At 41.4% G+C, this 25,729-nt stretch overlaps 1 protein-coding gene across 6 annotated transcripts in view; it reads left to right on the top strand.

Moving 5' to 3' along the window:
* Nucleotides 1–25,729, top strand: part of LOC110077042 (ADAMTS-like protein 2) — a 92,382-nt gene that overhangs the window by 54,665 nt on the left and 11,988 nt on the right. For all 6 annotated transcript variants that reach the window (XR_013544621.1, XM_072998172.2, XM_020789715.3 and 3 more), the window contains one exon: nucleotides 22,139–22,352. Coding sequence is in view for 5 of the 6 variants with exons in the window: in XM_072998172.2 (XP_072854273.2) it covers nucleotides 22,139–22,352 (214 nt within the window). In the remaining variant the exon portion in view is untranslated. The remainder of the gene's footprint in view (nucleotides 1–22,138; nucleotides 22,353–25,729) is intronic.

The following is a 25,729-nucleotide window of genomic DNA, read 5'->3' as shown; positions in this document are numbered from 1 at the left end:
TATTCCTAGTAGTTTAAAAATAAAATATTTTTAAAAAAGAAAATAATGCTAGTGGTTCTGAGTGTTCTTCATACAGTTCTTTCAATACTCTCGGATGTAGTTCATCCAACCCTGTAGAATGGAACTCATTCAAGGTAGTGAGGTTTTCCTTGACTATTTGTGTATCAAACTCCAGTTGGAATCTTGTCCCCTCCACCTGCACTTCACATATGTCTGCAGGGTCATAGTCTGGGAAAAGTCTGAACTTAAATTGGAATTGAGCAACTCTGCCTTTGTCATCTGTTACCATTTTTCCATCTCCATTGAGCAGCTAATGGGAGATGGCTTCAGGAGTTTCAGGAGTTAACTTTCAGGAGGCTTCAGGAGTTAAACTCGAGGCAAAATCCAGAGCTGTAATCCCGGAGGCAGTTCGTGTCACTCTGACAACTCCTACAACGTCGCTGGAACCAGCTGTATTGGCTCTTGCCTTTCCATCGAACTATTTCAGTGATGTGGAAAGGGAGGATTTGCTGCTTAGTTAACAGCCTATCCTCCTTATTATTTTACCCAGGCTTTGTGCTCTGGATAGGACACTCCACCTTCGCATACAGCGTCAAAATAACATGGGCAGCCCCCAGCCAGTAAGGTGCTACCTCGCCACGGTCTGTTAACCTCACGGGGTGTGTGGGGTTTAGGGTGGAGGCCAACAAGCAGATCGATAACCTTGCACCATGCAACAATCAGAAGAAAACTTCTGCCCTAAAGTTGGGCACCTGTAATGTTTGGACAATGACCCCTGGCTTTTCTGACGACCTGCAGGAAATAGACGACATGCGCAAGATAGCTATTATCGACATGGAACTGAGTAGACTGCAGATGGACATTGTTGCCCTGTAAGAGATGAGATTGCCAGACATGGGATTTGTCAAAGAAAAAAAAACTTCTCATTCTTCTGGCAGGGAAAAACCATTGAATGAGACCAGGGAATATGGTGTTGGCTTTCAGTCAGAAATACTCTGCTGAGATCCATTGTTCCACCTCCTGTGGGGAGTGAAAGAATCCTATCTTTGCAGCTCCACTCATCAGCGGGATCGGTCACCCTCATTAGTGCATATTCACCAACACTGTCATCCACAACAGAAGTCAAAGACAAATTCTATGATGATCTGGCAGCTACTGTCAAAAACGTCCCTGAGAGAGAGCCGCTGTTCATTTTTGGAGACTTTAATGCTAGAGTTGGTGCTGATCACAATTCTTGGCCCACTTTTCTAGGCCGCTTTGGCATTGGGAAGATGAACAAAAATGGCCAACACTTGCTGGAGTTTTGCTGTAATTATGGTCTTTGTGTCAGCAACACGTTCTTTAATACGAAGCCTCAACGCAGAGTTTACTGGAAACATCAAGATTGAAGTGTTGGCATCAGCTTGATTTGATCCTCACTAGACATTCTAGCCTTCCTAGTACAACGGTGCCTCGCAAGACGCATTTAATTCGTTCCGTGGTTAATGTCATCTTGCGAAAAATTTGTCTTGCAGAACACATTTCCCCATAGAAATGCATTGAAATCTAATTAATGCGTTCCTATGGGCAAAAAAAGACAGAACAAAGTCAAATTTGGTTTACAAAGGTTTTATTCAGTGCTCTTCAAAGCCATACATATTGTGCAGCTGATTTCAAAAAATTCAATCAAAAACTTTAACTTTTTAAACATCATACTATAGAAAAAACATTTAAAAATCAGCAAACATGAGTCAGGAACAAAAAAATGGAAAACATTCATCTTGCGAAGCAAGGCCATAGGAACATTCATCTTGTGAGTCATCAACCCCATCCCCAAAACCATTCGTATTGCGAGTTTTTCGTCCGGCGAGGCATTCATCTTGCGAGGCACCACTGTATTACGATCAGATGCAGTTACCAGAGTGCTGATCACTCGATACTTATCACTCCCTGGTGTGTAGTATAGTAAAACTGTGAACAAAGATTGTACCACATGAAAAAGGAAGGAAGACCATGTATTGACATCAGCAAGACTCGCAATCAAAGAAAAGTGGAGGAATTTGACCAAGCACTTGAGGAAACCCTTCCAGGCCCAGCTAATGCAAATGCACCTGAACGATGGGAACATATCAAAACCGCTGTTTATAACACTGCCTTGTCCACATTTGGCAAGAAGACCAAAAAGATCGCAGACTGGTTCGAAGCCCATTCGGAGGAGTTGATGCCAGCCATCGAGGATAAGAGGAGAGCTCTAGCAGCATACAAAACCTATCCTAGTGAGTACAACTTGCAGGCTCTTCAAGCTGCTCATAGCAAAGTCCAACAGGCTGCCAGGAGATGTTTCAACGATTATTGGCTTCAGCTCTGCTCTTAGATACAGATAACAGCAGACAAAGGTAACATCAAGGGAATGTATGACGGTATCAAGCAGGCTTTAGGTCCAATACAGAAGAAATCTCCTCCTGTTAGTCTGCTGCAGGCGTGATCATCCAGGACTGAGCGCAGCAGATGAAACGCTAGGTGCAGCACTACTCTGAACTATATTCTAGAGAGAATGTATTAACCAAAGAGACACTAAATAACATCGAGTGCCTGCCTGTCTTGGAAGAGTTGGAGAGCGAACCAACTTTAGCAGAAATAAAAGCGGCCTTGGATTCCCTCACCTCTGGCAAGGCACCTGGAAAGGATAACATCCCTGCTGATGTGCTGTAAAGAGATCACCACCACCGAGCTGTATGAAGTCTTTTGTCTTTGCTGGAGGGAAAGTGGAGCACCCCAGGACATGAAGGATGCAAACATTGTCACATTGTATATGAACAAAAGAGACGGGACGACTGCAATAACTACCATGGTATCTCTCTTCTCAGCATTGTAGGGAAGCTGCTGGCCCGTGTTGTGCTGAAGAGACTCCAGGTGCTTGCAGACAGAGTCTATCCAGAATCACATTATGGAGTTTGAGCTAATAGATCCACGATTGACATGGTATTCTCCGTCAGATAGTTGCAGGAGATGCAACTAGATGTCAAGCTGGATAAAAGCTTTGGCAAAGCAGCTACCATGTTCTCTAGATTCACAGAGAGAGTATGGCTTATTAATAAGCTGACAGCATATACCAAGATCCAGGTCTATAAAGCCTGTGTCCTGAGCACACTGCTCTACTGCAGTGAGTCCTGGACCCCTTGTGCACAGCAGGAGAGGAAGCTGAATATGCTCCATATGCATTGTCTCCGACACATCTTATGGTATCACCTGGCAGGACAAGATTCCAAATAAAGTAGTCCTAGAATGAGTTGGAATTTGTAGCATATATACATTACTGAAACAGCAATGTCTATGCTGGCTTGGGCATGTTGTGAGAATGGCTGATGGTCAGATTCCAAAAGATCTCCTGTATGGAGAATTAGTGCAGAGAAATTGCCCCAGAGGGAGACCACAGCTGCGATACAAGGATATCTGCAAGCAGGATCTGAAGGCCTTAGGAGTGGACCTCAACAGGTGGGAAACCTTGACATCTGAGCATTCAGCCTGGAGGCAGGTGGTGCATCATGGCCTCTACCATTTTGAAGAGACCCTTGTCCAGCAGGCCGAGGCAAAGAGGAAGTCCCAAAAGCAGCAAAATCAGGGAGCTGGACAGGGTGGAGATTGTATTTGTCTTCAGTGTGGAAGGGATTGTCACTCTCAAATTGGCCTTCTCAGCCACACTAGACGCCGTTCCAAGTCCTCTCTACAGAGCACATTACCATAGTCTCTCGAAACTGAAGGATGCCTACAAAGTAAGCAGCTGAACCGCTATTACTTTTCTTCGTCTTTTGCTACACACATACCTGAAGAATGCTTTTTGTTGCTTTTAGTGCCTCAAGCTACATAGCTTCAACTCATTGTCAGCTTTTGTGGTCCTAGAAATTCCTTGCTACTTTTCTATACTCTTCCTTTGTGGCCTGACATTCCTTCCACTTCCTATATGTGTATTTTTTTATTTTTTTTGTTTTTGTTTTCAGGTCCTCTCTGAGCTATTTGTGAAGACACACCAGCCTTTTTTGCTGCCTCCCACCTCTTTTACTTGTTGAAATTATTTGTAGTTGTGCTTTTAGAATTTCTTTTTAAAGAAATTCCCACCATTCTTGGGCTCCTTTTCTTGTTAGGATCTCCTGCCCATGTGATGGTACTTATCATTGTCTCGAGTTTGTTAAAACTGGTCTTTTTAAAATTTAGCATATATGTCTGGGTACACTCTACTTTGGTTTCCTTTGCAATTCAAAACTCTTAATAGAACATGGTCTTGCCCAGAGTTCTCCTTATTGCCACTTCCTCAACCAAGTCCTTATTGCCACTTCTTCAACCAAGTCATCTCTATTGATTAGAAGAAAGTCAAAGATAGCTAGTCCTCTAGTTTCTCCACTTTTTGTAGGAGAAAACTATTAGCCACACAAGCCAGGAATTTTTTGGAAGGGTCGCACTTGGCAGAATTTGCCTCTTTACAGGTATCAGGATAATTGAAATCTCCCATCATGTCCCTTGCAATTTATTTTTCAAAAATTTCATCGGCATCCTCTCCTTGATTGGTCCATCTGTAGTAGACTCCAATTACCATGCTCCTTTTATTTTTCACCTGAATCAGATTGATGCAGATGCTCACAATGGGACAGCCAATCTGCTCCTCTTCCTGTATTTCTGTGCAGGAATGTATATTTTTTTACATATACTGCAACTCCATCTCCCTTTCTATTATTTTTGTTCTTTTTGAATAATTTATATCCTTCTATTGCTGTATCCCAGTTATGGGAGTCATTCGACTAAATTTCAATTATTCCTATCAAGTCATATTTGCCTTCCTGAACTAAAATTTCCAGTTCTTGTTTGTTTCTCATACTTCTGGCATTCATGTATAGACACCAGAGATGGTGCCTGCTTTTCTTTGTACATTTATTAGTGTGCTTTCCTACACCAGAACCAGGTCTCTCTGATACAAAGGAAATTACGTTATGTATTCCACTGAAAACTCAGCCTCCCTTTCCCTTGATACAATTTGACTTCCCCTTGTTAACTCCCTTGAAAAACTTCCAGTTCCTGTTATGTTGCCTCCTGGCTCCTTGGGATTGGTTCTCCTTCTAACTTCTTTCAGTCAATCAAGTTCCTTATGTTCTTGCTAATTCTGTCAAAATTACTTCCCCCCTGCAATTCTTTGCATGATTGAGAACTTTTCCACATTTCCACACAGTGAGCAAAGAACCATAGTTCATACTTACTTCTTTACTACCCTGTTTCCCCAAAAATAAGAACTAACCTGAAAATAAGACCTCGTTGAAACCCCACCTGTGATAACATGGGTTATGGAAGCCAGAAAGTAATTTTCAGATGGGATTTGTAGTCATGAAATTAGCCAAAAAGAATCCATCTTGAAGTCTGTATGCCTGTATTGGAAATTTCCAGATGCTGTTTTCTTCACAGTCGCTGGCATCCTTATCTGGTCTCCCTGGAGACGAGGCCTAGTGGAGAGACTAAACATTCCAACACCAGTAAACAGGCATCGGTATCCCATGGAAAAGGAAGGCGGGGAGAGACTGTCTTTTGCTTACTTCTGATTGGTTGTCAATGGGGAAGAAGAAGAAGAAGAGCAGGGGGTGATTCCAGCATGGAGAGAAAATGGAGAATGGCTGACTGAGAGAAGGACTTTTTCTTATAATGGATTCCTACTAGGAACTTTACATCAAGGACTAATTGTCACGGATTTGGCGACAGTAGAAATACGCAGTTATTGAAGACACTAACAAGTTCTTTTGTTGCAAGACGGTTGCATTTACAAGTATTTACAGATATTTACAGGCAGGCATCTCAACAGCATGACAGGAACTCTTTATACAATCGGGCATAATGCATGGCAGCAAGTGGTAGAGGAGGAAGAGAAAGACACAAAGACACAGTCCACTTATATACATGTACATGGCATTTTTAGTCCAATCAGAAGACAGATGACTTCATCCTTTGCACCTGGTCTTCTTCTGGTTTCAAGACATTGTATCATCTCCAGGGTGATTCAGCATTCTCACATCTGTGCACAATGGCAGCTCGTTAATGAAACACTTGTACATGTTCAGGCCTACAAAATTTCTATATTCTGACACCCCTCCTAATTTTTTATGCCTGAACATAACACATTCCCAACTCATTTATACATTTCTCATGCTTCTGTGTACATAAAGGCTTTGTCAGTATATCAGCTGTGTTGTCTTCAGTTTGGCAATACTCTAACTCAATTAATTTCTCTCTTATTGCTTCTCTTACATTATGATATTTAATGTCAACATGTTTACTTCTGTTTTTCACTCTTTCTGTTTCAGCCATGTGTATACATGTAGTGTTGTCTTGCATCACCTTCATTGCACCACTTGTTTCATACAAGAACCATGTATTTTCTAACTTTCATTTAAACACACATTTGTTACCTGTAACCTCTGTGTTCTGCAGGTAGCTTTGTTTCTGTAAACACCCTGTGTTTTTCCATGAATTTCTTTTTCTCATCCATGGCATCTAACCATTTCCTCTGTTCAAAATCAGGAAGTTCCGTAACTTCTTTGTAATTTCTGGGTTCAACATAAACAGACATACTCTCACTCCACCCATTCCAAATCTCTTGGGTGGCACACCCTTGTCTGCCCTTTCAGACCTAGGACCCTGTGTTTCTGGCCCTATCTCTGACTGGCTAATGTGTTTTTCTTCATGTTCTTCGTGTTCTTCATGTTCTTCATCATCTTCATCAGCAGAGGACTTCGTGTCTTGCTCATATGTTTCTGACTGTCTAAACTGACTTCTTCTTCTGTCATTTAATGGGATATATATTTGTGAATTCGCATGTACCTTATTCCAATTCTCTCCCTCATTGAAGCTAGCAGACTTGGAAATTACAATGTTTCTGTTACCATCCACAAACCTATATGCTTTTGATCCAGGCTCATAACCCAGGAACCTCATTTTCTTTGTTTTAGCTTTGCCTTTTCTCCTTAGCTGTTTTGGTACGTGTACCCAAGCAGTACAACCAAATACCCTTAAGTGCTTTAAAGAAGGTTCCTTCCCAAACAGCATAAAATATGGGGTCTGATCTATGGCAGATGACCAAATTCTGTTCTTCAAAAAATTTGACGTCTTCAGAGCCTCGGCCCAGAACCCATGATGCATCCCTGCATCCGCTAGCAGTGCATCCTTCATTTCCTGGAGCACCCCATTTCTCCTTTCAGCCACACCATTTTGAAATGGACTATATGGGCTAGTTTTTCTGTGTCTGATTCCTGTGCATTCTAGCCACCTTTGAAATTGTGTGTTCATGAACTCTGAACTTCTATCAGACTGCAATTGCGCCACCTGGTGGCCAAAGCGTCGTTCAATTGATTTCACCCAATTTTTAAATGTCTGAAAAACCTCTGTTTTTGATTTTATTGTAAAACAATATGAAAAGCATGTGTAATCATCAATTATCACCAATGCATATTTTGCCCCTCCTAATGAAGGTGGAAATGGCCCTATCAAGTCAGCATGTACCAACTCAAAAGGTCTGCTTGTCTCTCTGAGACTGTTTCCCTTTTGGAGCCACATGCGTTTTGCATTGTTTACAAACTTGGCAATCCAAGTAATTTTTACAATCCTTTATGTTTACACCTCTAGCAATGTTCTCCATTCTCTGCACAGTTTTAAAGTTAACATGACCAAGTCTTCTGTGTAACAAGTGTATGCAACTGTTATGTTGGGGCTCATTCTTATGTACCATGTGTGTGTCTCTATGTGTTCTGCTTTTTAACACATACAAATTATCCTCTTGCTTTGCTCTTGCAACTACTCTGTTGTTTTTCTTAATTATGCATTCCCCTTTTTCAAATATCACACAAAACTCCTGTCTGTCAAGCGCTGAGACACTTAAAATATGATAGTCAATTGTGGGTACCAGTAAAACGTTACTTATCTCTTGCTTCAGACTGGGAACATACACTTTCACTTGTGCTTCAACGTCTGCTTTTTGTCCATTTGCCAGCGTCACGCTCCTCAGCTCCATGCTTCCTAAAAAACAAAACATCTCTGGATCATTAGTAAGATGATTTACAGCTCCGGAGTCTATCAGCTACTCAGCTGTGTTTGCGACCTTGGACGCCTTATCTCTTGTTTGGTTAACAAGAGAAATTCCTCTTCTGCTGCTTTCTGCAGAGCGTCTGTAATCTGCTGCTTCTTGTTCTCTTCTGTTTGGAAACATCTCTCCTTTCAAACAATTTCTCTGTAAATGACTTCTTGATCCACATTTAAAACAGGCTTTAACCATCATGGCACGGCCCACGCTGCTCTCGGTCTGTAGCTGGCGTCCTTCTTCTCATGCTGCCGTCTGGAATCTGTCTCCGTCTCTCCCGGTCAGCTCCTACGTGGCTTCCTTCAGCAGTTTGGGATCTCTCCTTCCAGTGTTCCTCCTCCTGCAAAATCCTACTTGTAATGTACTCAAGAGACAGTTATGTGTCAGGCAAACTTTCCAAACTTGTAATCAGCATATTATATTCAGGAGATAAGCTGCTCAAAATCACGAAGACCTTCTGTTCCTCTGAAAAATGAACATTCATTAACTGCAGTTCATTGAACAGTCCCTTAATGGTTTGTAGATGCTTGGAAGCACTCTCCCCAGACTACATCTGGCACTTATACAGCTTTCTGGTTAGGGAAATCTTCGAGACTGCTGTTTCTCTCAAGTAAATACCTCTCAATCTGTCCCAGACTGCCTTGGCTGTGGTCAGTCCTTCTACATGCTCTAACTGTCCGTCTTCAACCGACAAAATAAGAGTACTCAAAGCCTTCTCATGCTGTTCCTCTTGCTCCTCTGTTAATTGGGCTGGAGGATTACTCACATATGACCACAAAGATTCTCTTAGTAACAGCATTTCTGCTTTCACTGCCCATGTTCTATAGTTTTGTCATTCAGCCTGTTTATTGCTAATCCTCCTATGCTTCCTGTGCTGTACGCCATCCTGCCTTCTCTTGCAGTTCTCTGTTTCCTTTCCCCTCCTGGGCTCACAGACAAACTGTCTTCTCCCAAATCTTCTATGTCACTGCCACTTTCGCTCTGTTCCTTCATTTATATACTTCACCCACGTTACTCACCACCATCTTGACTTTATCTGGCTTGCGCAGCACACGTTGCTGGGCCCATGACCTCTGTTACAAATTTGGCAACAGTAGAAATACGCAGAGTTATTGAAGACACTAACAAGTTCTTCTTTTGTTGCAAGACGGTTGCATTTACAAGTATTTATAGATATTTACAGGCAGGCATCTCAACAGCATGACAGGAACTCTTTATACAATCGGGCATAATGCATGGCAGCAAGTGGTAGAGGAGGAAGAGAAAGACACAAAGACACAGTCCACTTATATATATGTACATGGCATTTTTAGTCCAATCAGAAGACAGATGACTTCATCCTTTGCACCTGGTCTTCTTCTGGTTTCAAGACATTGTATCATCTCCAGAGTGATTCAGCATTCTCACATCTGTGCACAATGGCAGCTTGTTAATGAAACACTTGTACATGTTCAGGCCTACAAAATTTCTATATTCTGACACTAATGCCATTTGGATTTCCAGAAAGTTTGGTATGGTTTTGAATGGACTATGAATGCTTAGATGAACTATAGACTGTGGAGTTCACAAAATTCTTTTAAGATGTAGCTTTTATAATTAGTTAGAGGGGAAGCATGTCTTTCCTATTTTCATGTAGTTAGTAAGTTTGTTGTTTTTATTTTTCTAGCAGGAACTAGTTACTTTCAAACTGGTTAGTTATGGAAATGTTTCTATTTGCTTTGCTTTTGCATAAACTAAATTTTTTCAAAACTTTATTTTTCTATTAAATCAAATATACTGGAGTTCTGGAGTTTGGCCGCTTGAACAAAATAATTGCTACAATTACTCAATTGAATTACTTAATTGGTTTTTCTTTCAGGCCACGGAATATGTTACCTTGAGTCCTGTATTTTCCTGAGTACTAGGAGAATTTAATATCCCTGGGACTCACAATTATATTTTGGTTCTCAATGAAATCGGGTCAGACTTGGTGAAAGGGTGGAGTGGTGCTGCCTTGGGTAAAACAGGGACTCATTTTGCCTAATTTAGGAGCACACTAACCCTGAATCCTCTCTGTCCCGTGCAAACCGTTCTCTTTGGAGAAGGGGCTTTGCTCACATGGTGGCAGCGGCAGGATTTGATCCGCATGCTGTTTTTATTGATTTACGACTGGGGAATTCCTATGCGTTGGGTTTCAGCTATAACATATAGAAATCTTCCAGTTGTTGTATTGTAGCAAGTGGCTGTTCTAAATTGCAAGCTCTGATCATTAAATGTGACAGGGTGGAAATATTGCTTCTGTTTGGATGACTAAAGGTCTTAGGACACAGATTAAGACTTTGGTCTAGCTAAAGTCTGTTAAGGGGTCATTCTAGGAAAAAGAAAGAATTTAGTTGCATTTCCATTACTATTCAGAGAAACGGGCAACCTCCTGAGTGCATCTGCTTTGTCTCAGTGAAGCTGACAGTTTTATTGCTTTCCCTGTGCTAAATGCTTCGGCAGCAACAGGCTGAGAAAGATATGTCTCTTGAAAGGAGTTCCTCTCCCACTGATCCAGAGTTAGCCAGCATAGCTCAGAAATTTACAGACAAAGAGATTTTTGAAGCCTTTGAACTTCGGGCTATGATGGAGACAGTTAGAGGCAGAGGAAGGCTGAAACTTCCAGACACCAGATTTGTGTCTGAGAGGGTAAAAGGACAGCTACCCAGAGAAACTTCTTTCCATTTACCCGGTGGATTACAAACAGGCAAATTACTGGCTCATCAGAAAGATGATGCCATCCAGAGAATGCTTGCAGATGATCCAGATTCCACGTGGTCCAAATTGAAGGAGATGGAGGAACAGGAAGACACCGAGGACAAGCGGGTTCCAGCTCAGATGGGCCTGCCAGCCGAGGAGATTTCTGCTGAGGACCAGACGTCAGCGGGAGCAGCAGCGCCAGATGCCAGCAGCAGCCCAGCAGATCAAAGGGACGTGAGTTTAAAGACACAGGAACAGTTTGCGTTAATGATGGCAGATTTAATGGATATTCAGAGACAATGGCTGAATGCTCACGCAGCTAGCGAATTGCAAGCGGAACAATACCGTGAGCAGAAATTGCAGCTTTTGCGTAGGGAGATTTTGGAGAAGGAGCGTGCCAGAGACACTTTAGAGAACATTGATAGAAGGAACCTACCTTATTACCAGGAAGGTGATGATATATTGGCATTTTTGACTCTTTGAATTTTCTTGTCAGGACTTGAATGTGCCTAAACCAATGTATATTAAACTCCTACGTTCACAAATTTCTGGGCAGTTAGCAGCCCTGCTGGCCAGACAACCTGACCAAAACTTAGATTGGGACTCTCTTAAAACTTTAATTTATCAAAAATTTGGTTTTACTCCGGAATTGTTATGTCAAAGATTTAGACGACTGAAGAAAGGTCCCCAGGAAAGTTATTCTGCTCTTGCAGATAAAATTGAACAGCTAGGTGACCGTTGGTTGGAATCAACTAAAGTTAATTCATTCAAAGATCTGAAAATGCTGTTGTATATGGAACATTTTTTGAATTTGGTACCACCAGAGCTAAGAAGTACTTTGTTGGAGAAAGAATGTAAGGACTTACAGACATTAGCCTTAAAGACGGATGAAATTATGTCTTTTAAGAGAGGTGAACCTATTGCTAAACCTAGGGCTGTTCCAGAAGTGCCTAGAAGGCAGAGCCGGTATGATTTTAAGAAGTCTGCTTTTCAGGAACAGAGACAGTCCTTAGCTGGGGAGCGCAGAAGCATGGCTCCTAGCCAAACTAAGCCACCCTTTTCTTGTTTTGAATGTGGGGAAAACCACCTAAAAAGAGACTGTCCAAAACTGACTGTGCCAGCTAGCCAAGTTTAAAAGCCAGTTAGCAAAACTCCAACACCAGCCCCACGCAAATTGAAGTCAAATACTCCTAAGGTGGCTTACATTAGTTCTAACCCACTTGAAAATCAGCAGATTCCAGCAGTACAACAGATGGCTAACCCGTCAAGCGTTTTGCCTACACAGAGACAGGAAGGAGTTAACTGCAGCTCCTTCACAAGCCAGCGGAATGCAGGCAACTGTAAATCAGTTTGTGCCTAGAATAATGGGTTTGCAAATGGCTGAAATTTCGGCAGGATTGGCTCAGCAAGCTGAAAAAGGAGAGAAATTTACAGTGATGGACCCTTGTTGCATAATTCCAGAGGAGCAGTATTCTTGGGCTAGGGAGAACTTTTCGGACGTGGTTTGTTTACATACGTCTGATGGAATTGTGTCTTTAAATGCTTCTCGTGATACGGTGGCTGATATTTCGTTTTTGACTAGAAATTTTTTGGATCCGGAATTGATTTTGTTCAGCAAAATCCCCCTTTGTGCAGCAACCAGAAGAAGATGACATGACTGTATTCGAATAAATGTAGATTGTTGTACATGAAAAAAATCCCCTGAAAATAAGCCCTACTGCCTTTTTTGGAGCAAAAATTAATACAGTGGTGCCTCGCTTAGCGATTGCTTCGTTTAACGAAGAATTCACTTAACAATGTGTTTCTTAGAGGAATTTTCCGCATTGTTTAACGATGTTCTCTATGGGGGATTTTCACTTAACGATCTCTGTTTTCGCTAATTTTTAAGTGTCTTAAAATGTTTGAAACCTGTTTTAAATGCTTGGAATCGGTAGTCCCCCTTGTGAAACATGTGCAAACTTAATTTGGCTCTGTTCTGAGTCTTCGTTAATTTTTGGTGATTTTTTGTTTTCCCCATTTAAATCCATTGAAGGGACAGTTCAATGGATTTAAATGGGGAAAACAAAAAATCACCAAAAATTAACGAAGACTCAGAACAGAGCCAAATTAAGTTTGCACATGTTTCACAAGGGGGACTACCGATTCCAAGCATTTAAAACAAGTTTCAAACATTTTAAGACACTTAAAAGTTTGCGAAAATGGAGATTGGAAAGCCATTCAAAAGCATTGCAGCCGGCTGCAATGCTTTTGAATGGCTTTCCGTTTAGGGAAACATTGTTTCACTTAGCGATGTTTCCTATGGGGATTTTCGCTTAAGGACGGTAATCCATTCCCATTGGAACGGATTAACCGGTTTCAATGCATTCCTATGGGAAATGGTGTTTCGCTTAACAATGTTTTCCCATAGCGATGGTTTTTTTGGAACCAATTAACATCGTTAAGCGAGGCACCACTGTATAAGACTCTGTCATATTTTCGGGGAAACACAGTATTTAGCATATTTAACATGCTTTAAATTTTAATCATTACATATTTGTAATTATACCTGCCTGAAACATATTACTATATCGAACACATCAGTTAAAGAATATAGTACATCATATTACATTATATTTAAGTGCTCAAACGACTTATATTTCTATATGTAATATTATTTATCATGCTTGCTGTTACCTTTTCCATCTTCATTTTTTCTTTTAATAAAATCGATTTATTTCATTATTGCACATCTAGTGTATATGCACATTTAAATTCTCAAGCATGTAACAATCAAAATGTTAATTCAATTATATTAATTTTATTAACCATTAATAATTAATTACTTTTTTAAAACTGGAATGATTATATATAGATAAATAGAATGTCCATTTCTTTTCTTTTTTCTGAAGTATTCTTTACCACGACCTTGTTGAAGTTCTTTCTCCAACCAGCCAGATTTTTCGTCGGCGAAATCTAGAGCTTGTTATGTAAACAGTTCTTTTGTCTCTCCAAACTGGTTTCCTCAGGAACAGCAATCTTGTCATTTAGGAACATTGATCTGGATCTTGAACTTACTGTTTCTTATGCTGAGATTAATCTCCCACCTCTTTTGATTTCCCACTCTCAGCCGTCTTGTCCTGAGATCCCACCAACACTCTCTTTGTGGTTCAGTGAATTTTCTCGAATGTCAGTAGATTTTCAGGATTTACAGTCATTGGATCTTTTGTCGTTAAGTCGTGTCCTACTTTTTGTGACCCCATGGACCAGAGCACGCCAGGCCCTCCTGTCTTCCACTGCCTCCTGGAGTTGAGTCAAATTCACATTGGTAGCTTCGATGACACTGTCCATCCATCTCGTCCTCTGTTGTCCCCTTCTCCTCTTGCCTTCACACTTCCCCAACATCAGGATCTTTTCCAGGGAGTCTTCTCATCAGAATGCCAAAGTATTGGAGCCTGATCTTCAGGATCTGTCCTTCCAGTTGGTACTCAGGATTGATTTCCTTCAAAATGGATAGGTTTGTTCTCCTTGCAGTCCAGGGGACTCTCAAGAGTCTCCTCCACCACTACAATTCAAAAGCATTGATTCTTTGGTGGTCAGCCTTCTTTATGGTCCAGCTCTCACTTCCATACATCACTACTGGAAAAACCATAGCTTTGATTATGCGGACCTTTGTCGGCAAGACGATGTCTCTGCTTTTTAAGATGCTGTCTAGGTTTCTCCTCGATTTCCTCCCAAGAAGCAGGCACCTTTTAATTTCGTGACTGCTATCACCATCTGCAGTTATCATGGAGCCCAAGAAGGTAAAATCTGTCACTGCCTCCATATCTTCCCCTTTTATTTGGCAGGAGTTGATGGGACCAGTGGCCATGATCTTCGGTTTTTTATGTTGAGCTTTAGACCATTTTTGGCGCTCTCCTCTTTCACCCTCATTAAGAGGTTCTTTAATTCCTCCTCACTTTGTGCCATCAGAGTGGTATCATCTGCATATCGGAGGTTGTTGATATTTCTTCCGGCAATCTTAATTCCATCTTGGGATTCCTCCAGTCCTGCCTTTTGCATGATGTATTCTCCATATAAGTTAAATAAGCACTCCCATTTCTTTAAGAACTTGCCCTAGTTTGCTGTGGTGCACACACTAAAAGGCTTTTGTGTAGTCAATGAAGCAGAAGTAGATGTTTTTCTGGAACTCTCTGGCTTTCTCCATAATCCAGCACATATTAGCAATTTGGTCTCTAGTTCCTCTGCCCCTTCGAAATCCAGCTTGTACTTCTGGGAGTTCTCAGTCCACATACTGCTGAAGCCTACCTTGTAGGATTTTGAGCATAACCTTGCTAGCATGTGAAATGAGTTCAATTGTACAGTAGTTGGAACATTCTTTGGCACTGCCCTTCTTTGAGATTGGGATGTAGACTGATCTTTTCCAATCCTCTGGCCACTGCTGAGTTTTCCAAACTTGCTGGCATATTGAGTGTAGCACCTTAACAGCATCATCTTTTATGATTTTAAATAGTTCAACTGGAATGCCATCACCTCCACTGGCCTTGTTGTTAGCCAGGCTTTCTAAGGCCCACTTGACTTCACTCTCCAGGATGTCTGGCTCAAGCTAAGCAACCACACTATCTGGGTTGTCCAGGACATCCAGATTTTTCTGGTATAATTCCTCTGTGTATTCTTGCCACCTCTTCTTGATAATATTTCTGTACAAACTCATTATTTCTTCCTGTCTAAATTTTATCACTCCTTCGTCATCTTTCAATTTCTGAATTATGGATTTTTTTCTCTTTCTTTTTGTAGTTTATATGCCAACTACCTTCCTGGTTTCTTTGCATTCTCAAAAAAAAAAGTCTTGCAAATTTTATCCTTTTCACTATTTCTTCTGTCATCAGAATATTCAATTGATGTTGGGTTAATTTTATTTTTTCTAGTTCTTGATATTTTGCCATCCCCCCCTCTCTTTTTTGGTCTTGCTGCAAATCTTATTGCTAAACCCCAGAAAAAGGCTTTACTTGCTTTCCATACTGTAAACATTGATGTTTCTGGAAGTGTATTAAGTTTAAAAAATATAGCCATCTGTTCTCTTATTTGTTTTGCAAGGATATCTTTTAAAAAAAGGATTGTATTTAATTTCCAATATAACAATTTAGATCCCATTTCCAATTGCACCAAGATAGCACTATGATCTGCAAACGTATTAGGCAAGGTGTCTATTTCCAATACCTCTTTCATCCAGCCTAGTGAAATCCAACAATGGATCAATTCTTGACCAACTTTTCTGTCTATCCGAATAAACGGTAAAGTCTCTTGTACTTGGATGCCTTTTTCTACAGGCATCAATCATATTAAGTTCTTCCGGAAGCTGCAAAAAGGATTTGGGCAACATATTTCATCTTGTTGTTTTTGTCTTCCCTTTTCCTGACTTTATATCTAGATGTCTATCAAAGACAGCATTAAAATCTCCAAGAATGCAATACTCCTCATATTCTCTCATTACTATTGATTTTTGTTCTTCATACAATGGTCCTTGATTTTCATTGGGGACATATATATTAACAATCAGCACCTTTTTTGTCTCATTTTGTATTTCCACCATTAGTATCCTCACATCCTCAGATGCAAAGACTAGTTTGGTGTCCAATTTCTTTTGTATATATGTTACCCCACCTCTCTTTTTCTTATTTAAAACTGATGCTGTAAATAATTCTCCTGATTTTTTATTTTCTAATAGATGTTGATCTATTCTTTTCATATGAATTTCTTGAAGGCAGATAATCTCCAGTTTTAATTTCTGCAATTGTTGGTAAATTATTGATCTACAAAAGTTCCAAGATCCTTATCGCTTGTAGTATTGCTAGGCCAGATATCCCCCATCTTGTAACTGTGTGACTTCTTTTTCTGAGGTGCAGTACTTTGCACTTATCCCTCTTGAATTTCATTCTGTTGTTATCAATACGGTTCTCCAGCCTATCAAGTTCATTTTGAATTTTGTTTCTGTCTTACAGGGTATTAGCTAATCCACCAAATTTTATGTCATCTGCAAATTTGACAAGCGTCCCCTGCACTCCTTCATCCAAGTTATTAAGAAAAATGTTGAAGAGCACTGGACCCAGGACTGAGGCTTGGGTTACCCCACTTGTTACCTCCTCCCAGTTGGAGAAGGAGCCGTTAATCATCACCCTCTGAGCACAATTCTGTATCCAATTGTGTATCCACCTGACACTCGATCTATCCAGCCCACACCTAGTTGGCTTGTTTAATTAGGGTATCTTGGGGAACTTTGTCAAAGGTTTTGCTGAAGTCAAGATATACTATGTTTACAGCATTCCCTCTGTCTATCTTGACAAATCCATGTTGGCTTCTAGTTGTTACTGCATTGTTTTCTAGCATAGTGTCTATTTTATAATTTGCTCCAGAATTTGCTCTGTGATTGATGTCAAGCTGATTGGCCTCAGGTTGTCAGGTTCCTCTTTCTTACCTTTTTTGAAGATAGGGACAACTTTAGCCCTCCTCCCATCATCTGGCACATCTCCTGTTTCCCATGATTTCAAGAAACTAATGGAGTGCCTCAGACTGTTCCTTCAGTAGTCTCAGATGCATTTCATCTGGCCCTGGAGATTTGAACTCATTCAGGGTGGTAAAATATTCCTTGACTATTGGTTTATCAATCTCCAGTTGCAATCCTGTCCCCCCCCTTGCACTTCTCATTTGTCTGGAGGTTCACAGTCTGTCCTATGAGAAAAGAATGAGCTAAAATAAGAATTGAACACCTCTCCCTTTTCTTTGTCCGCTGTTATCATTTTTCCATCTCCATTGCGGAGCTGTGCCACTATTTCTTTTCTTTGCCTTTTGCTTCACACATACCTGAAGAGTGCTTTTTTTATTGCTCTTTGTGTCTCTAGCTAATCTCAGCTCATTCTCAACTTTTGCTTTCCTAATGCTATCCCTCCATTTCCTTGGTGACCTGCCCTTATTTCCACTTCCTAAACATTCATTTTTTGTTTTCAGGTCCTCCCTGATTTTTTTGTGAAGCCACATTTATCTTCTTTGCTCACTCTCACCTTTTTTTTCTTGTTGGAATTGTTTATAGTTGTGCTTTTAGAATTTATTTTTTTAGAAGCCCCCACCCTTCTTGGACTCCTTTTGTTGTTAGGATCACATGCCATGGGACCTTACTCATCCTCAGTCTGAAATTATTAAAATTGGCTTTTCAAAAATCCAGCATATATGTGTGGCTACACTCTGCTTTGGTTTCCTTTGAAATAGAAAATTCTGGTAAAACATGGTCACTCTCACCCAGGGTTTGCTTTACTGCAGGTTCCACCACCCAATCTTTTCCACTGGTTAGAATCAAGTCAAGGATAGGTAGTTCTCCAGTTTCTTTCTCCACTATTTGTGGGAGAAAATTATCAGCCACATAAGCCAGGAATTTCTTGGAAGAACCATACTTTGCAGAATTTGCCTCCCAACATATACAGTGGTGCCTCACTTAATGAGTGCACCGTATAGCGATGTTTCCGTATAGCGATCCCTTTTCTGGGATCGCTATACGGAAACATACCCGATCTTTGCAATGGGGAAAACCCGCATTGCGAAGATCGGGTATTGTGGCGGCCATTTTGGAGCCGCCGAACAGCTGATCGGCGGTTCCAAAGTGGCCGCCGGAAGCCCGGAAATGGCTGCCGGCAACCGTTTTCGCGCCCTGCCCTCGCTTAGCGAGGGCGCGAAAATGGCTGCCGGCAAGGGGAATCCTCGCTGAACGGGTAAGTAAGCAAGGTATTGGAACGCATTAAACTAAGTTTAATGCGTTTCAATACGTTTCCCCTACCCGTTTAGCGATGATTCCGTATAGCGAGGGTTAATCCGGAACGGATTAACCTCGCTATGCGGGGCACCACTGTATCTGGATAACTGAAATCTCCAATCACTATTACATCATATCTCTTTGAAATCCTTGCAATTTGTTTTTCAAAAGTTTCATCTGCTTCCTCTCCTTGATCGATCAGTCGGTAGTAAACTTGAACTACCATGTTCCTTTTGTTTTTCCCCCCAACTAGATTGATTCAAATGCTCTCAATGGGTCAGCCAATCTCTTCCTCCTGTATTTCTGTGCAGGAATTTGTATTTTTTACATATACTGCAACTCCATCTCCCATTCTATTCTCTCTGTTCCTTTTGAACAATTTATATCCTTCAATTCCTGTATTCCAGCAATGGGAGTCATCCCACCAAGTCTCAATTATTCCTATCAGGTCATATTCGCCATCCTGAACTAAAATTTCCAGTTTTTCTTGTTTTTTTTTTTTTTTACCATACAGTGGTGCATCGCATTACGATGTTAATTCGTTCCAGCAAAATCGCTGTAGAATGAAAACATCGTAAAGCGAAATTAAAAAGCCCATAGAAATGCATTAAAACCCAATTAATGGGCTTGAAATCCTATGGGCTTGAAACTTGCCGTCCAGCGAAGATCCTCCATAGTGCGGCCATTTTCGCTGCCCTTGCAGCGAGGAATCCGTCCCAGAAAACAGTGGGCGGCCATTTTTTTTACCCAGCGGCCATTTTGAAACTGCCGATCAGCTGTGCGCAAATTGTCATTTTGCGATAATCGGTTAGCAACGCAGGGAACTGATCATCGCAAAGCGAAAAAAAACCCATAGGAAACATTGTTTTGTGATCGCTTTTGCGATTGCAAAAACTTCGTTATGCGATTTCGTCGTTAAAAGAAGCGCTCATCTTGCGAGGCACCACTGTACTTCTGCCATTTGTATATAGACACCACAGATTGTGTGGTTTGTGGCCTGTTTATACTTATTTTGAACATTACTATTAATGTTAATGTTATCGTTGACCTCCATTTGAACAGTTTGGTCTGTTCCTCTTATTGTGAATAAGGCTTTATATTTCTTTAACACTGTGCTTGCATCTCCTTCCCCCTTCCAATTCAGTTTAAAGCCCTCCTGATAAAGTTCTTCATGCTATGGCCAAATACATTCTTCCCAGTCCTTGTTAGGTGCAAGCCATCTCTTGCTAGCAGTCCTTCTTCCAGGAAGCTTAGCCCATGGTCCCAAAAAACTAAATCCCCAAAGTCCTTGAATTTCCTTCCCAGAGCTTCAAAGTCTGATGTGGTTTCTTCAGAGCTCCTCATGGGCTGTGTCATTTGGCCCCACATGGACAAGAAGAAAGGGATATGTATCTCTGGGTGATGGCAGTCCTTCTTGCCCTTTTTGACCTCCCAGGAAACATACCTGGTGAGGCCATGGATCTTCCTAGCATATTTCGGTCTCAATTCCATGTAATAGGAGTCCCCTACTATAACTACTGTGTTCTCCTCTTTTCTTTTCTTTTCTTTTCTTTTTTTTGGGGGGGGGTAGGGTAAGAGTTCAGTGACTGTATTTTGCTGTGCTTCAGCTCTTCTCTTGTCCTTCTGTGGGGTCTCCGCTGCATGCTGTCCAGCAGACTCCTCTTCAAAAATCTGAAAGCAGTTTTGCAGTTCCACTGGTGAAGAGTTTCTTCTCCTTCTTTTGCTCCTAGCTGTGACTCTTTTCCATGGTGGTGCCTCCCCTGTGTTTGTACTCTCCTCAGCACTCTCCTCCGCTGCTTTGCTTTGGTTTTCTTCCATCTCCTGTGCCCCCTGTGACAGCTGCTGCTGCTGTCAAGAGTTCTATCAATGTAGGCTTCATCTTCCCTTAGAACCGTTAGTGTCGCTACTTGGTGCTCCAGTCCTCTCACTTTTTCTTCAAACGGTGTCACTAGTTTGCACTTGTTACATGCGAACGCCACGTTACACTCAGAAACAAAGACAAACATAACACAGACTTTGCAGGTTACTACTACTGAATTGTCTCCAGCCTCCATAATCCCTGCTAGCTTTTTGCTTCCAACTGATTGTTTATGAATGCCCGTCCATTTTATTTTGTTACTTTGGCTGTAGCTGGAAGCATCTACAAATATATAACTATATTCCAAAGAAGAAAGTTGGTAGGGGCCTCCCCCTTGTCCTCCCCTGGGAAACTCCTGTTCACTTGCTCTGGTCACTGCCTCCCTGAGTCTGTCTCATCTTTATTCCTCAGCTGTGCTCTGTTTGGAGTCAGGAATTTTTAAAAAGCCTTCTCTGTTCCATTAATTAATTGAATCAGTTATGTTACTATTTGGGTGTTTCCTTTTCCAAATTTCCATCGTTCTTTTTTGAAAACCATCGGGTGTTGGGTTTGCCTCATAGTAACATTTCATAATTTCTCAGTTTTTTGAGAGAATCCAAGTTGCATTTATGTTATTCCAGTAGCTTTGCAGCCTGTTCTGGTTCCTTAACAGGGTCTGCTGAGCCCTGTAACCCATTTGTCAGGGCTTAGAATCATAGAATAATGTCACAGAGTCATAGAATAATGAATAGCTTGGGCCCTGGATACCCGAAGGACTGCCTCCTTCCATATGAGCCTACCCAGCAGTTAAGATCTAGTCAGGGGGCCCTTTTGAAAGAGCCCGTCCCTCAAGGAAGTAAGAGGGATGGCTTGTAGACAAAGGGCCTTCTCAGCTGCTGCCCCCAGACTATGGAATACCCTCCCGACTGAAATTCGTCTGGCGCCGACGTTGATGACATTTCGGTGCCAGGTCAAAACCTTCCTGTTCCAGAAGGCTTTTAATTGAAATAACATCAACTGTGGGTCCTGATGGCAATTTTAATTGTATTTTAATCATTTTATCTTTTATTGTATTTTAATTGAATTTTAATTGTTGGAAGCCACCCAGAGACCTTTGGGTAGAGTGGGCGACATAGAAGTTAAATAAATAAATAAATGAATGAATGAATGAATGAATGAATGAATGAATGAATGAATAAATAAATAAATAAATAAATAAATAAATAAATAAATAAATAAATAAATAAATAAATAAATAAATAAATAAATAAATAAAATGGAAGGTGTCTATAAGGCCATTGAGTCCAACCTCCTTCTTAGTGCATGTCCAGGGGCCATGCATCTGATGCAGTCCTTGTTGACTCAGGCGACAACTGATCTGGTATGGATTTCTCTTTATTTCCTCTCACCATAATTGATGACTGGTGGACACGGTTGGTTTGACTTTTCAGCTTAGACCTGTCTGGCTTGAGAGACCCTTCAGGTAGCGACACTACTACCTGCATAGCTCTCAACCCCACTGAAGTATGCAAGTCCCCCACAACAAAAACAACCACAACATTATTGTTGTTATTGTTATTGTTATGGTTGTTGTTGTTAATGAAGATGAAAATTCTTTCTCTGAGGGAACCAATTCTTGTCATGAATAGTTTCCAGGCTACCTGAAACTAAGCAGAAGTTGCTCTTTCTCTTTCTTGCTGTTGGACCTTGTTGAATGGAGATGGGAGACAAGCAGGTGGAGTGAATGTTCAAGGACATGCAGTGAAGGCTATCAGTATCGAACTGTGCGCTGCTGGAAGATGCTGGCTCCAGGCTTTGATAGCTCCGTATATGATGACATGTGTGAGTCAGCTGGACTAAGCAGGCCAATGGAGCGCAAATCATGCAAGAACAAAGCTTGTGGGCCGCAGTGGGAGCTGTCAGAATGGTCTGAGGTATGTATTTCTCTGTAAAGGTTGAACAAATAATGGTCTACAGCATGAATCTGAGGCTATACATGTGAGCTGTTCTCCAGACATAGAGTTAAGGGTCTGTTTCAAGCATATGAGGCAAAAAGAGAATATAGATGGCCAGATGGAAGTGGATATAGGGCCTTTCCACTTTTAATAGCAGCGCAGAAGAGGGAATTTCAGCAGATACAGCTTCTCATGCAAATTATACATGCTTTAAATTTTCTGTTCTACAGAGTCTAGCTGAAGCTTAGGTAGGAATTCCAGTTGTGGTAGCTAAGCAGTTATTTGTTTACATGTTCTTTTCAGTTTGTTAGCTCCCAGTAGTGTAAACTCCCAAAGTGATATAGCATTAAAAATAAAATAAAATAAAATGTTACCAGAGGGAAAGGTTAAGCACTCCTTCTGCTATACCTTCAACCAAATTTACAGCCTCCCGCAACTATTTTCCATAAACACACCCATGTACACATAAAAACAATTCAGGAGACTGTGTGTCAGGGATGTTGGTAAGTCTTTGGACCCAAGTCTGGGTCTGAGTCTTTCGTACTAAGACTCAAGTCAAGTCCTGAGTCTTTGGTACCAAGTCTCACATCCCAGGCCTCATGTCCAAGTCCCAAGTCTTGGATGGAGGCCAGGAGGGGACATGTGCATGTGCAGAAGGAGCCGCTCTGGCTTCCCTTCCTCAAGCAGGCCCTTTCCTCTGCACATGCTCAGAAGCACTGGGCCTGGTTCCTGCACCCTCGCTGCCTACCTTCTCCTGCCACTGTGATGTTCCCACCACCCCAGTGCCAACTCCACTGCCTACCTGCTCCTGCCACCACACACCCCTCCCCCAGTGCCTGCCTTTTCCTACCACCGCTCCCCTGCTCCCCCGCCTACCTGTTCCTGTCACCACTGCACACTGCTGTCCTCAGAAGCAAGCAGCCGGCTTGACTTCCCTCAGACTCTGAACATGCAGGACTAGCTCCTGGAAAGGAAACCAAGCCAGCTGCTTGCTTCTGAAGACAGTGGCATGCAGCAGTGGGAGGAGCAGGTTAGGCACCAGTGTCACGAAAGGGTGACTACTGGTTCTTTTGTATCCCAAGAAGAACAATATTAAACAGCAAAGGACCTCACAAGACACATTAATAAATGTAAAATGAATATACTTTATTACCTATTGATTACAATTCTAAATAAAGGGGTTTCATGCATTCAGCACATTCACACCACATACATACTCACCAAAGAGAGAGAAGTCTTTATCTACATTGTCCAAGTTCCAAAGAAGGTAGTTGGTTCCAAAAGCTTTTTGGTCTCAGCAGACAGACAGGCTAACAGGCAAAACAGACAGACTAGACCAATGTTCTCCTAGACTCCTCCTTATATTCTATTTGGACAGGTTTTTTTTTTATAATAGAGCATGCGTAAAAAACATTTCTTTGTCTCAGGTTGCTCACAGGGCATACGTGGTAGAGATTCCTTTGCTTGCCCCTAGATACCTGGTCCTTATCACTTATTATGAAGTATGAAATGCTTTTGGTCTGACATGTCTTCCATCACTTAGTGGACAGGTATGGAATCTGCTTTGCTCAGGAGGCTCTCCGTACCAGGGTCTTCTTAATCCCCTTGACTCTACCCCCAGCGGCAGATGGTTTTTGTCAATTTAGTTCAGCAAAAGTTGAATCTGTCACAATGAGGGCTTCCAGCTGGAAATACAAAGTCCCATAGTTCCTCTGGTTCTGTTGGTCTCCATCTTTGTATCCTAACTCTCTCTCTGGTTCTTCACTTGATCCAGGCCAAACATGCACTCACCTGACACCAGGGGGACCTGACAAGCAACTTGGAAAAATTGTTCCAAGTTGCAAGTTAAGTGCAAGTCATTGGGGCAAAATTCAAGTCCAATTCAAGTCACGACAGAAAGTCACAAGTTCCCATCCCTGCTGTGTGCATATCTAACTTAGCCCAAAAGGAGTTTTAAGTGGCATGCACAAGACCTCAGTGCAACTTAATAGCAAAAGAATTCAGAAAGCCAGAGGAAAACTATATATGAATAGGGGGCCAACCCTCCCTTGTCCAGGCTGTATTGCCTTCCTCTCCCATTTAACAAGAAACATTTTCAGCCCCTCCTCCTTTCTTTGTAGTCTCTTTTCCCCCCTAGATTAATGTTTTTCGATTCTGAGACCGTGGAATCTCAGGATTTTAGTGACATAACTGGAGGTGTTGGCTGAAACGGATTCATTTTGGTAGAGTGGGGAGATGAAGCCATGGTCATAGATGAGCTGGAGGTCAGATGCCATATCTGGCAGACTCTAGAGGTCAGCCAACTCTAGAAAACAGCACGTTGGAGGGCAAGTTTCTCATAAGGCCTGCTCTGCCTCAGGACCCAGAATGTTGGAGGTACAAAAAGGCCTCCAAACAATGTACAGGAGGTCCTGATTTGAGTGCCATATCCTCAGTGACTTAAAGTGCCTGCAGCTTCTGTCACACATTGACAATTTATGTGCTGAGCTTTTTTCAGAAATCATCTGGTGAAAATGGTAGAAACTACCACATCAGTGAGAGGAATACTTTTCAAGACACATTTCAGATTAATATCTCTCCTGACACTTGAACTCCCTTGAGCTGTCTGAGGAAAATCAATCTGTGCCAAAATATTTTCATGTAGATTTTGAAATTGTTCTTATGACCAGCACAGCACTTTTCCTTTTGAGGTGATTTTATTCCTCTTTTTAATGGTTCCTAAAATCTGTTAAAAACTGATAACAACAAACAAAATTGAAGCCCTTAATCTAAATGAACTGGTAAAGAGATAAGGGCCGAAAGGAATATAGAAGCAGCGAATCTTTGCTTACCGGTTCTGCTGATGTACTAATCTGAAAACGAAACTAGCTTTGAGCAGACCGATTCAAAGTCAAGAAAATAAAGCTGTTCCTGGAAAACTGCTTGATGAACTAAACAATTGTGGACAGAGCTTGTGTTGATGTTATAAAGAATTGGACAGAGTTTTTAACAATAGATTATCAGTTTTTGAGACTTTGGGACGATATTTTATCTCCGCGGGGGAGAAACCCTCCCTCCCTTGGAGGCTACGGCTGTAGACTGTAGTGGAAAGCAGGACTGGAGCTGTGGATTTATAGTGCCTTAGACAGACTGCATATTGGAAGATAACAACACCTACTGGAGGAAAGCGGAATACCAATGCCAACTTTAGTACATTTAATTGACTTATTAAAAAAAGCCTTTGGGACTCTAGAGACTTTGCATTAAGAACGGAACTGTGGAAACATCAAGGTGGGAAAGGCAAGGTTTTTCCTTTTTCTTTTTTTTTTTCTTCTAGTTCCAACTTGGCTGTTGAAATAATACTGGGAACTGTGGAA

The sequence above is a fragment of the Pogona vitticeps genome, chromosome 4 (genome assembly GCF_051106095.1).
Source record: "Pogona vitticeps strain Pit_001003342236 chromosome 4, PviZW2.1, whole genome shotgun sequence".
Classification (NCBI taxonomy): Eukaryota; Metazoa; Chordata; class Lepidosauria; order Squamata; family Agamidae; genus Pogona; species Pogona vitticeps.
Note: the sequence above shows the minus strand (reverse complement) of the source record. Positions and strands in the feature narration are given on the sequence as shown.